Below are 14,741 nucleotides of genomic sequence, written 5' to 3' on the forward strand. Positions count from 1 at the left end.
CGATGCTCTGAGAGAGGAAGAATGCATAAAAGAGGATCGGTGATGGCACAGGATCCGACCGGTTCAAAGGATCCCACGTCGCCTCCGTTGTCTCGCAAATTCTTCAAGAGGAAACGCGACCGTGCCGCCGCCTGAAGAGTCGCGCGATCGAGTGCCGTTGGACGTACTTCAAAGATTCCGGAAGAATAAACAAAAAAGAATAAGGTAGATCAAAGACGGATAAACAAAAATCTTCGGAACAGTTCGGTGCCCGTGCTAAGAGAGTACGCCCGGTTCGAAATAGACGAGAATTTCGCCAGGAGTTCCAGCGCGCCTCGAGTGTCTCGAGGAGAGTCTGTCGATAGGCCGGTTAGAGCTAAATCGAGAACGAAAGATGTGATGGCAAGAGGATCGTAAGGATCGACGGCCGATCACCGAGTCGTCGTGATCCAGTAGATACCCTATCCTGCCGGGTGTTGCTCCGTGATCCAAGATGCTCGACATATTCCGAGGCCTGAAGAGCCTGATCAAGATCTCCCACGTGCACATCGACACCGCCGTCTTTAGGTTGCATTACAGCCTCACCGTGATCCTGCTGATCGCGTTCTCGCTGATCGTCACCACGCGGCAGTACGTCGGCAACCCGATCGATTGCATCCACAGCAAGGACCTGCCCGAAGACGTGTTGAACACTTACTGCTGGATCCACAGCACGTACACGATCACCGCTGCATACAGGAAGCGGGAGGGCTTTGAGGTACCCTTTCCTGGCGTGGACAATTCCAAGTCCCATCCGGAGAGCGAGAGGAAGGAGTACAGATACTATCAGTGGGTCTGCTTCATGCTGTTCCTTCAGGTAATTTCTGAGAAATTCTCTTGGTTTTCTTCTCTTCTAACCGTCTCAGTGGTAAACAACGATATATCGTTGTTGGCAACACTCGCGGGAAGTGACAACGACGGTGTATCATTGCGTATGCGGTGGCGCCTTGCTATTCGCGTCGCGAGAGGACTCACGAGAAATTTATAAAATGTTATAAATGGTTGAATTTCTCTTTAGGCGCACTATGCGAAATGTTCCGCGAATTACAGAAGTTGTTTACAGGGGTTGGGTTCTTTAACCCATTCGCATCATGTTTAGATATCCTCGTGAGTCAGTGGAATCTGATTTAAATAACCTAGTAGGGGGATAGTGTAGTTAGCAGGTTTATAAGATTTTTGAACAATCACGGCGGATCAACCGGTTTTTGTCCGATTATATGATTCATATATGACTATATGATTTATGTAGGATAGAATGATTTATATGGTGAAGAAACTTGACGTGAGTACAGCTCGTCACGATTCCTTTTTAACCCTTTGCGCTAGAGAGGTGACTCTCGTCACTACTAGATTTGATATAGTAAAATTATCGTTTTATATATAACATTGTGCGCTGCCCAGTGCATCGATATGTGAAATATTGAAATAAAATAGCTTTGATTCTTAATTTATATACGTTTTTTCATTTGTCAGTTTCAAAGAATATCGTTTATGTCTTGCTGAAAAATGTTGCATATTTCTAGGATAGAACTTCCGAGTACAAAGGATTAAACTTTGTTAAATATCGTTCTTACTTTTTTTATGATCTTTCTCTCAAACTCTACTAAATTACATCAAATTGCTTCGGTATTCTTCGCTTAGGTACAATTCTTTCGGTCAGCAGTAAAGGGTTAAAGTGTTGGCTGTTTAATGAGTTCGTTGTTCCGTTGGGCGCGGACGAGATTGTTAGGAGATTGCGTGACAGCTGGATTGAAGAATTCTGATCGATTAAAGTTTGTATATTTTGTCATCTAATTTCCTGTTACTTTTACATTCTAATTCCTGATATTTTCCATCACTGATTTGCTATTCGTCGATACGGTTACACATAACCATTCAAACCTATGAAACTGTAAACTAAAAGGACACCTCTTGCCTTTGTGCCGCTCCACTAGACATCAAGTCATCTATCAACTGTAGTTACGGTTATGCAATGTCCACGGTTTCTCAAATTTTCGAAATAAGCCGTAAAACACGGGCGCCGATGCAGCTCTAGAGCGAACGACGCCAATAATCTGGAAACGTACTAAATATTCAGTGCATACCGCAATTTCGATCTGCTTTTCTATATCCCCGCCATTGGAGAATGGATATAAACCAGATACTAACGAATTCTATGCTTTTGGTTATCACTGTTAATTGAAAATCTATATAGGTATTTTAAATTATGCCACTTATAAATATCAACTTTGTTTTTTAATTCTTTGTGATTCTATGTTAATGTAGATTCGACATTCAACTTTATTCCTATAGCTACGTATTTTATCAATTTTTCCCGCAGAATGCTTCACAAGTATTTTTAAAAAAGTTAGTATTCCATTTAAATAAATTTTGTGTAAATAAATTTCTCTTCTACAACATCGCACTTCGACGATCCTATTGCAGAATTCAGCAAAATGTAGATCTACATTGTAAATGATTAAAGTCAAATACTGATTTGATCACAAATTATTTGTTATAATTATAATTGTAGGAATTAGAATATTAAAGGAACAGGAAATTAAGTGACAAAATATGCAAACTTTGATCGGTCAGAATTCTTCACCCTAATCTACCATAAATTATAATTAACAATTACAAGAAGCAACGTTAAAGGTAATTATAAATTAGATTACATTCTAATCATCATTAAATGTTATGTTAATATGTAATTAGATTACATTTTGCTATGCAGCAGGATGTAGATCCTCGATACAGAGGAACAACAATAAGTGAAGGGTGCGCAACGAAAGCGAGCGAGTCCTTGTGTACGACTGTCCACGCAAATGTGCGGCGTGACTTATCTCATTCTATTGTTTGCTACTTCTTTCTCCTTCTGTTTCACGCGTGCTTTGCGAAACCGTACGAAGGGCGAATGTCATATTTCGTCAAATTAAAATTGCTAACTAAGCAAATGCAAGAACATGGGTACACGAATGATAGAACAAAATAAATGATGTTGTACGCTCGTGTAATTACGCGTTGATGCACAATTTATTTTATTACCAGAAACAAATTGATTAGCATTTCCTGAAAGTTTATTTTCTTTAACCAGTTAACTGCGTTCGAGTGATATACACGTAATTTTAAAACGCAAAATGGTTTTTTCAACGATGAATTATTTATTTTGTCAGATAAACGTGTAATTCTTCTTTGTTTTGCTTTAGTTTTTCATTAGAAAAGAGTACACATTAAGAATACACATTATTGTTAAACCCTTCTTCTATAATAGCGGCTTGATCTTTCCTGGTTAACACGTTAAGCGCCATGTCAGTCACCGATAGCTAACGCTTCTGAATTAACTCGAAAACAACCGTCACGTGCAAGATAACCGATGTCGAATGAAAATGTTTAATAACGTAACTAATGTGATAATAGGGTAATGTAACGATCGGAACGCCAAATAGTGAATAATTGTTCCTGCTTTCTTTGCTACAAAAGAACGACTCTCCGGCGAAACAGTCAAGATTTTCGTGACACTTGACGTGTTAACCCTTTGCACTCGTATGTCATGTTGGAGATGATAATACAAATTTGTTATACTGTATTTGCGGTACTTTAAAAACTACCGCATTTTAAAAGTTTATGAAAATTAAATCTTATTATAACAATAATAAATAAAATAAATATAAAACGTTAAATTCTACCGTTATAAATTACTTTAATTCATTTCCTTAAAAATAAATACAAGTTTAAACTTAACAACAGTGAAAATAAATCGAGTGCAAAGGGTCAACACTGTTGCGCGCCGTTGTAAGGACGAAGCTGTACAATTTAACTTGGAGCTCGCGCACGCCAGAGCAAGCAGCGGCTGCAAAGACGTGATATGTACAGACAAAGGTGTTTATTATTCAAGAAATGTTCTTCTGGCCTTACAATTATCGATCGAGGGTTACGTACTGTGTACCTGCGACTCGAGTCCAAGAGACAAGGTTCGTTGGTAAGCTCCGAGTGAAAGTTTTAACACTGACCTAGTCCATCTAGTTATCCAATTTATGACGACTTTAGACTAGGAAAACATTTCTGATGGATTGGTGATGTTTCCGTGACAAGATTACGGATTATAATAAACAATTGAATTTTCATTGCCAAACGGTTTCGTTAGAGAGAAATTTATATTATCTTAGGGGATGAAATCTGCTTTAAATTACGGTTGCTTGTCTCGTATCTAACTCTTTGTGGTCGAGGAGTTATCAAGGTGAAAATCTGGTTCACGTAACGCTAAATTATACATCGAATTCTTAACTGCTGGGAAAGTAAGAAATTACATGCAGATGTTTTCTTGTGTAAATAATTAAATTATCTTCTTGCAGTTTTTATGCTAAGTGCCAAAGCCTTCGAAGATTATCCACAGTGTTATGAACTCTTAGTTTATTGACAGTTACAGTTAGTATTTACTCTAGAAGTATTCAAACAGAACAATTTACATTTCATAATACACAAGATACACTTGTACAGAATAGACGTCTCATGAACGAGCTTACTGCTTTACTTTTATCATTAGCTACAGTATTTTTAGGTTACGTTTTATCTTGAGTATAAATATCTTCTTGAAGAGCTACTGTATACTACTATATATGGTCATATTAGTTCATATCATAATTTTATTATTTTGTCAGACATTGAAGCACTAAAACAGTGTGTATTATACTGTGTCTGAAGGGGTTAAAAAATATTGCGATCAGTCGAGAAGTCACGAATTTGTTCGACAGAAATAATATCTCAATAAAGTCCCAAGGACTCGCAGCTTTACTTTGGTCGGTCAATATAGATGCATATCGTCGCATATGCATTATAGATATATTTGGCAATGAAGAAAGCTGGTTAACGAACGAACTAGTTGCGGCTACGTTCGAGGAATTTACTTGCTGCTTACAGAAGCTTATATCTAGTTCATTGCCAAGAAGGAAACCCTAAGCATATTAACTCCTTAAACCCGTAGCTGTTTCTTCGTTGCCGAGGGTCGCTGTCGTGTTCGCCTTGACGCTCGGTCAAAGACAATCCTCCACCCTCACCTTTTAACCGACCGTTTCAAGTAGACGCTTCGTAACATACACGCGGCTAACAATTAGACGAGAATTTAGACTTCACGGTTTATAAAGAATCGAAGCAGAATGTTGTAATTCAATTATAAAGTTACATGAGTTCAAAGATCAGCAATTTTTCGGTTGGAATGTAGTGATTATTTCATTTTATGGGGTATTGTGTATTCTTCTGCGTTATTTTTGGCAAATTATCAAATCTCTAAAAACAGTAATTGCTCGTGAAAAATAAATAGAAGAACTAAAGAACAGAAAAGTTTTAGCTCTCTGACTGCTGGGAGCAAACTGAGAAAGATGTAATTATTAACATGCATTTAACATTTATTGTACAGTTTATTCTGCTGTTCCTAACGAAATGGATATCCGTTAATTTAGATCTTGGAAATTAGGGGTTGAAAAATTGACGATTAGAATATATACTCGTGCTGTTGCATTAATCAAAATCGACGTAACCATTTACTAAATTATGTTTATAAAAATCAATATACATCACATGTTAAGTAAATTCGTACATTCGTACGTGTTAAATAAATGAAACTTATTTGTGGAAAACAATCTCTTCGCGTAAAGTAAAAATGCAACATTTGAAGAAGAAGGAGAAATTTGTATTTTTATTTTAAGCTGAAATGCATGGTGTGTCGTGTAGGAAGATAGCAAGCTTTTTTCTTCGAATTCCATTTGCATTCTATAAAGATAATTTGTTGCGTTCAATAAAATATTGTAACTATGTTGTAACTGGTCACGAACGTGTTAAGTACTTTCGTAAAGGTACATTCTTTATATAATATTACTTCTCTTAAACGACAAAAGAAATTTCTGTTTAAATACTATTATATTTACTATTACTATAAGCATTTTGTATAAACAAATTAAAGAATGTATGTAAATGCCTACGTTGATGAACAGTGCTAGTTTACAACGACGAGTTTAGAGTTTATTGATTCTAAACATTCCGAATTTTTCAAAAAAGAAATATATTCATTAACCTCTTGCGCTGGAAAGACGTGTCAGATGATGTGAATGGATATGTATTAGCAAAATATCGTAATTAATTATTGTTCAAAGTGAAGGAAACAAGATTTCTCTAGTACTGAATAAATGTTGACACTTATTGAAGCAACGAAATACGGTGTAATACGTGTAATAGATTGGTATATTTAGTGACTCGATGAATGAGAGTATCCTCCCAATTATGAGCTGATGGAACAAATCCAATTTCTTGGCCAAATAATTTAATTACCTCCAGTATGATTCGAACATTAATTCGGCGCGATGCAAACCCTTGAGCTAACTATAGAGCGACAATGACCCGAATGTTTCTTCTTCTTTTTGGTCGGTTCGTTTTCGGTGTCCCTTTTTCTTTCCTCCGTTTCACGACACCGAGTGTCGCTGGCCGCAGGCCAATCCTTACTAATCACAAGATATTATTACACTCGATATCATAATGCGTGCATTTTTTCACTTTCCCGTGCTTGCGTCATCGATTTACGGAGTGTCTCGCATGAACAGCCTCCTTGTTCATCGTCGCTACAGTTTACAATGAAAATTAAGTACTGTTGAAATTTTATTTGAGTAATTAATCGAATCAATTTTTAGCTTTAGTTTTGTTTCCTCTTTTAATTTGTATTAAATAAATTAATTTCACATGTGATCGTTTTATTTAGGATTTAAGTGTATGAAACTTTTATTGCAAAAGGATTGCTAGATTTTGTTTGATACTATTATGGAATAATTGAATTTGGTAAATGTATCCTTTGGATATATTACAATTCAAATTATTATAATTTAAAGAATCGTCATTCTGTTGTATTTATAGAATTCTTTGAAACTAGGAGATTGCTTCATTAACCAATTAGCGGTCAGTTACGATTGCTACTTATCTGTAATTTTACCTGCTGGTGTGCTTATCTGGCCTTATTGCGTTGTTCTTTAGATTTACAAATTTAGAGTTCTCAACAGTATATATTTTTATAGAAAAATTAACCGTGTGAATATAAAAAAAAAAGTTTTTATAACAGAAATTGTATAATAGGCTATTTTTTCTTTTGAACAAGGAGCACTTCTAATGATACTGAATCTTTTGTTTAATATAGATGAAATGAATAGAATAAATATATAATATAATAATATACTAATAAAGAGAGTCTAAATAAAGTATTGTAATCAATTTTTTCCAAAAATATAGAAAGTATCAATTCTATTTTCTATAATGAATGGTAGAATGCAGCTGATCATTTTGTTTAAAAAGAATTTGTTCGAATAGATGTGTGAAAGGACAAAAGTAATTTGCACATTTGTACGGCTGTAACGATTCATTCGGTTCACTCCGTATAACCAATTTAAAGGAAAAATATTTAAGGCCATGAGTTTGTAATACTTATCGAGAAAAGTGAAAATGCTGACACAAACTTGATTCTGTAATGGATCCTTTCAATCAAAAGCACAAAAGCTTGTTTTCAAATTTCTAAATGATGTTCGAGTCTTCTATCTTCTGTTTCAATACAAGACTAACATCCAGACATTATAGATTGACATACATTTACCTATCCGGTAATGTTTGTTGATATTGCTGGTAATCTCCAAACCAATTCTTCTTGTTTACATTTAATGTGTTATGATGAGGAGTACTTATAATATCAAACACACTTATACTATACAAAAGTAGATATTGCATCAAATGGATTAATTTTAGGACCTAGGTTTTCATCGATCTATTTCTCAGTATTGTATCGTTTTCATAGACTATATTTGATATTTTTTACATATAACACCTGCTTTTTATTATTTTTACCATTGAATTACAATACCGCAAAATTTAAATTGTTAAATCACAATTAAAGTACTACCAATAGAAACAAATTAATTAATTAATTAAATACTCGTGACTGATTAACACAGTTAATATAATTTATATATAATATAAATTTTTTATACTAGACATTAATTGATTTACTATTTAAAATAAATTCACCATTAATTTAGAAAATAAACATACATCTGTCAATCTAAGTATATATCAGCCGCAATAAATAAAACCTTCGAAAGATTCACCACTACTTTAGACGTTTTTGTTTCATCTCTGAGGTAAAAATGGAAAATCCCAAAATACTACGAAAATGTTTAAATTTAAAATAGGTTTATAATAGATTGAACGGAAAGACGCTGATTTCATTCTACAGTCCGTTCAACGAGACAAGTGAGTGAAAATAAACAAAACATTAGCGTTCTTCTTATGTTAACAATTCGACGAACGTGAATTCAACTTTGTTCCCGCTAAGTGGCGGTCACGTGCTTTTCTTTGCAGTTGCTATATAATAACTCGATTCATTGAGTAGATTATACTAGGACCCCTGTAACGCGAGAAATATCTTCCATGTTACATTAATTTTGCACTATGAGAAATCCAACAGCGTAAGAAGATAGAATTAAGACATAGAATCATTCAAATCACTTCTTTTATTAATAAATTATTAACGACAAAGCAGTTGCATCGGTCATAATAAAGAAATGAATCATGTACCAAGGGGTTAATCCATAGAAGTATGAATTATCATAAGCATTCGTAATCTGTTCGCTAAATAGTTTGATAAAATCTAAGATAAAATTTGTTGAACGTGTGTTCGTACGTTGAGAATCTTGTATAAAAAGGGGTACGAAGTTTCAATGGTGGCAAGAGAAAGATACTAGAAGATCATATAAGTTATGTGTTTAGCATCGAGGCCAAGGGATGCCTCTCAAGTTCGACCAGTCTTCCGACGGCTTGCTTTCGCGTCCCACGTGTGCCTGTCACCGTGTCCGAATACTTGATCCGTCCTCTCGTTACTTCTATTCGTTTTGTTTAACAATCAAGAAACAGTGTCTTTTTCTTCTACTTCTTCTCCTTCCTCTTCTTCTTCTTCTTCTTCTACATCGTGGACCGTGAATATCAGAGTTTCGTACGTGTCAAAGGAAAATAAGAGTGACGATTCCCCCACGTTAAACAGAAAATAATTACTGATTGAAATTGAAATAATTATTCGGTGAATTAACGCTTTATCTGCGGGTCCATGGATGCTCTGTGCTTTCAGTTCCGACAATCCACGCCATATGTGTTAATGAATCAAATCAAATTGTCTCTGTTCATTGATATTATTTGGTAGTTTGATACATTAATACGAGTATGGTTTAACATTGGGAAGTATATTAACTTCATCGAAAGCAATGACTGGCATGTAAATATACAGGTAGTTCGAGTTTGATAATGTACTGCAATGTATTGAGTTTTGTTGTTTACTACAAGTTTATTGTGTTTAATATTTATTAGTATTGTCAATAAAAATTCCGCAAAATCAGAATTTTTTTAAAGAATATTAGTATATTATTGCAAATGAAAATTTATAGGTATACAAAAATGATTTAAATAATTATATAGTGACAAATGTTTGAACGTAAAACATCCTATTGTAGAAATGCTTTCTTCAACGTCTGTATGTTTATAGAAAAAGCACTTCCCTTTTGAATTTATATACAAAGTTTTCCTCTATTCATGATTCTATTCATTCGCCATCATGTATAATTTTATTTTTATCAATGAAATGAAAGTGCAAACAGGTTTGACAAATTGGGATGTCTTTCTCAACAGAAAGTGTCGTAAGAAAGTAAATTCTGTGCTCGATACTGAACCCTTGGAAGGTAGACGCTGGATTAGTTCTAATCCATAGTCCACTAGTAGAGGGTTAACCTGTTAACTGGGGATAACGAGTATACTCGCTATTTCTATTCATCTTTACCTTTAGCTAAAACATCACTTCACTTTTTTTTATGTATTTGTCTAGAGATTCATATTTACCTAGATATTCATTGTGTAATATAGTACAGTAGAGCCTCCAATAAAACGATCAAAACATTATTGAAAAATAAGTATAAAAATGAGATTCTTCATAAGAAAATAGTACAAGCAGAGAAAGAAGCTGGTCCAGCATCAAGAAATGGAATTTAACGCGAGATTCGTAAACGTATAGTCGTGAAATTTTTTAATAGCCTTATACGGGGTTCTACTGTAAAATGAAAATTAATTTATAATTGCATTCGTTATGTGCTAAATTATTTCAATTAATTCTCATTTCGTTTTACTTTTTATTTGTATACCGAAGTATTCGTGAAATCACTCGTTTAACCCCTTGTTTTACAATTTAATTTCATAGTGGCACTTGTTAGAACTACTTATCGTTAATAATGAAATAGTAAAACAAAAAATTCCATGTTCTAACTATGATTTACTTTAAACCATACAAATTGATAACAAGACAAATAATGTATCATTTGAACTTAAAGTAACTGAATGACATTTATATTTGTTAAACAATATTTAAAATGTTCGCCATGAGTTCGACACGATACTATAAGACAAGGGATTAACAGATTAAGTCAGATCATTCAGTGCACTTTGTATATGAATTCAAAATACTATAAGAATTATAAAACCTTTAACTGTATGAAGAATATGAACATACCTGTGCATTTCGATAAACTTTCTTTTAAATTTGCTTTTTTAAGATTTGTGGGTAATAACCTATTTCCAAGACATCATAAATAGTTTACGAAGTACTTCGAGGAGTAATGAAAGACATTTGTTTGAAGTAGTAGATTTATTTGTTATTGCACGAAGCGAGTTATTCGTTATTCGATGATATATGTTTATTTATTGCTTGCGTTTCGATAAAATACCGATTGTACAACATGCATTGTGTATTTATGTCGATTTAATTATTATACTTTTGAAATTTGAAACTAATTGATTCACGATTATCATTAATGTTTGATGTAACAACCGAGATTAAAGAAAACAAAATTCCCAGTACATAACCGAAGAAGTTTAGAGGGATTTCGCAAACAAACATTAAAAGAAAGAAATTTCTGAACATAATTATTAAGAGTACTGAGATTATTTTTTAAGATTGCAAAATTTATTATAATTCTTTGAATTCTTATAACTATTTGGAGTTGACTCTTTTTTAGCAAAAAATAAGTTTTCAACAGATCACTATATCCTTTTATACTATATTGTTAATTTATTTTTGTTCAAATAAGGTAAAAAAATGTATTATTCACATACCAGTTTCTTTTAACGATAATTGCAAACTGCCCTTGAGATCTCTATCAACTAAGAAAATGCTTATTTTATCTTTTTATTATTTTTTTGTTACTTTAATAAATAAATATAAGTAATGATAATACTTCCAAAAAAAATGTTTGCTCCTCACATATTACACGTGCGTAGACGAAAAAACGTTAAAGCCATTTTCCAATCTTCCAAGCTTGCATGCCCTTCATATTTCATACATACCCTTAACCTCACGTAACAGTCCCATACATAATCATATAAACGAGCGAATAAACAAGAAAGACATGTAAACACTGCAATAACCACACCTAGGTAAAAATGTCCCTAAATTAGTCAAGGCGAGAGTTAACCCATTTGCATCATGCAGAAAAGTGGAAAATTGGTCTTATTACCAAAAATGTTGTGTATTGCATTAAAATAAAAATGATTCAAAACGTATAGAAAATTAAAAACAGAATGGCGTAAACAAAGAACTCATAATTTGATTTAGCACAATAAAATTAATACATACTTGTATATATAGTTAATAATTTGACAAATTAACTCTAATTGTGTTGCACGGTATGAAAGTACTTGAAATGACCAATGCATATAGTCACACGGCAATTATTACACTCATAAAATGTATCTTTCTTTTTTTGCGCTATACAAACTACACAACGTTTGCGAGTTTTCTTCGACGAACTTGTTTTAATGAGTATTGTTGAGTCTTGACCAGTAAACCTTTATGGTAATAATGAACATGGTATAACTATTCGTGTTCTTGTTCAAATGCGCTCTAGTTATAATGCCCCAGAAGGTGGCGCGCATATATAGGCTCCGCTGATACAGACCAGGAAAAATCGGCGCATATATGCGCTAATGATGCAAACGGGTTAATCATCCCCTGTACAGTGCCCGCGGATAAAGAGTTAAAAAGCAACGAATCAAAGAAAATCAATCGGGGAAATGAGACCGAGGAAAGTGAACAACGGAGGCATCTCCAATTCGATTTACGTATCGAACACGAAGAGCGGAACGAAGACGCGTGAAAGATGTACGTAACGAAGCTAGCGTTCAGCAGAACGGAGATTTTTCACGCGTGGCCCGAGATCGTCTACAAAAACGGATCAGCTTGAGGAGGACGAAGAGGAGCGTCTTCTGGTCGAAGAGCATCCTGTACGAACGAAGTCGACCGTACGTCGGAAACGTTCGAAAATGCCTCTGATGCTGAAGATGATCGACGTGTTCGGATCCCTGCGATCACTGTTCAAAGTACAGAGGATCTCGGAGGACACGATTATTTTTCGGCTGCATTACCGCGCCACCGTTGCGCTTCTTCTCGGCGGCTGCGTCACGCTGGCCTGCAAGAGCATATCCGGCTCGCCGATCCACTGCGAGGCCTCCGGTTCCGTCGACAAGGTCGTTCTGGAGACTTTCTGCTGGCTTCACACCACCTACAGCATGGTGCACGCGTTCAACAAGAGCCTAGGCCAGGCGGTCCCCTATCCGGGCGTGTCGAACAGCAAAGGTGTTGGCCTGCACGGCCATACGTCCCATCCATTGGTCAAACAGCACAAGTATTATCAGTGGGTCATCTTCTTTCTGCTACTCCAAGTACGATCGAGTGGTTTCTTTTATGTAGTAGCTTCTGAGATGATTGAATTATCGTTGGCTAATCGATTGATATTGGTTTCTGAATTTCTAACGCCGGATCTACCGTATCGGACAAAATGACGAGTTTCAGTTTTCTTGTTTTCCAGTTATTGATGTTTTGAAAGTGTTAACCCTTCGCACTCGAGGGCTTCGGAGCGCAGCCATTTGAAATTTGTCGTTGCAAACTGTATTATATGTATACTCGATAAAAAACAGTAAAATACTGTTTGTGTCACAGTGTCAGTGAGAAACAACTTCGAGTGCAAAGGGTTAATCATCTTAACACTAAAACTACCGGATAGTTAAATTGAGTTTTTGAAATTCCTCTATAGAAACTCCAAGGGTGCATCTATTGAGGCATTAATTTATTTAAAATTCACTTTGCGTATTCCTAAGTCAATTACTTTAATAAAGTCGCAAAGAAACATTCGTCACCTCTGCAATGATTGCAAAAGAAAAGAAATCAGGAATGTGTCATTTTGACCCGTCTGGTAGTTTTAGTGTTAAACGCTCGGTAGTTCTAATCTACTCCGATTTCAGTCGATAACGATCCCGCTCAACTGTTCCGCCCGCTAGAGAAATTTATTAATAACTCGGTACTTCGTAAGAAAACGGTGTTCATCGTTTCCTGGTTATCGATCAATCGTGACTATGTAGATTATAACCATACTCATAATCCAAGGTTGCCGGGGGACCTTCGCTCGGCTTCGCCCTAGCAGTAATACGCTAAAGAGGGGAAAAAAAATATCCTTTCTCGATCGTTTCCGTTAAGTGGATCCGCGAGCGTCGAGGAGACAGTGGGATAGGAGGGCGAGGGGGGAGGGAAAAAGAGCGATCCGTCGTTCGTTCATAGATGCTCCATCGGGTTTTCCTCTTGTTTAGCCAATTTTATCCACTTGCCGCGTGGCTCCATGCGGAATGATGCGCCAAGCTGGCACGCGAGCACGGTTAAAGTATAGCTCGTTCTATTTTCATCCACGGATTTTCCCTTTTTGTTGGATTCGCGTGGACGTTGGTGTTCGACCCTGTTCCCGAGACACGACAATTCACGGCTCTCTCCAGACGTTTAACTCTTTGCGACCAAACGTTCGCAGCTTACGAGCAGCTACTTTTTCTATTAGTGCAAGTCGGGGGGAGATGGTCCAAAGAACTGTTACATCGTAGATATCATTAACACTTTTCAACTGCCGTTGACATTGGTAAATAGATTTTATTTACGAAAGATCCATTAGAGGTAGACTGTAATTAGTAGTTATTGATTTCAATAAAACTATCAAAATCGATTATATAACATTGGATTTATGGAACGAATCAATTTGACTCGCGTTGACTTTTATATTTGAACTATTTATTTTTCAAATCATTTCAGATGTTGTACGCTTTTAAGATATCTGTAATTGGGAAATAAGGAAACTGAAACCCGCGTAGTAGAAACCCCGTATATCACAGAACGAAATAAGAGCATTTAAGTACGCAAGATGTCCCATTGGAAATTTTTCATTTGAGTGTGTATATCGTATTAGATTTGCCTGCAGAGCTTTGAAATTGATTAAAATTTGAAATCCTATTTCATTCATGGAGTATTAAGTACATTTTCAAATTTTCTGTTTTTTTTTGCTACATTAAACATCGATTAAAATCTGTCGGGTGCGTATTATTAAATCTTTTTTAGAAATTGTAATTATGTTCTTCTAATTTTTCGAATCTAACTCCCCTTTTTGCACTAGTTCTTTGTTTCATATAATATGGATTTGCATAACGCGACATTTTTTAAGAACGTAACAATCGTGTTATACAGAGATTACCTGTATTTTTAAAAAGTATAATGTACAAACATTATCCGATAGGGCCGGAAGATCTCTGCGGAAGATATAGTGTTGTCCAGCTAACACATCGATTCGCGACACAATGGCGCCGGCATGAAC

The 14,741-nt window shown here is 35.3% G+C and overlaps 1 protein-coding gene across 5 annotated transcripts in view; it reads left to right on the forward strand.

Annotated features, from left to right (window-relative positions):
* The first annotated feature begins 472 nt into the window (after positions 1 to 472).
* Positions 473 to 14,741, forward strand: part of shakB (Innexin family member shaking B) — a 40,202-nt gene continuing 25,933 nt past the window's right edge. The window contains exons 1-2 of one of the 5 annotated variants that reach the window (XM_031973179.2): positions 8,837 to 9,301; positions 12,076 to 12,777. In XM_031973179.2, the coding sequence (XP_031829039.1) occupies positions 12,379 to 12,777 (399 nt within the window). In that variant the 5' untranslated portion in view covers positions 8,837 to 9,301; positions 12,076 to 12,378. Of the gene's footprint in view, positions 836 to 8,836; positions 9,302 to 11,186; positions 11,494 to 12,075; positions 12,778 to 14,741 lie in introns of those variants that run through there. The other 4 variants (XM_031973178.2, XM_031973180.2, XM_031973181.2 and 1 more) reach the window with 4 other exon arrangements.

This window comes from Nomia melanderi, chromosome 4, assembly GCF_051020985.1.
Source record: "Nomia melanderi isolate GNS246 chromosome 4, iyNomMela1, whole genome shotgun sequence".
In the NCBI taxonomy this organism is placed as follows: domain Eukaryota; kingdom Metazoa; phylum Arthropoda; class Insecta; order Hymenoptera; family Halictidae; genus Nomia; species Nomia melanderi.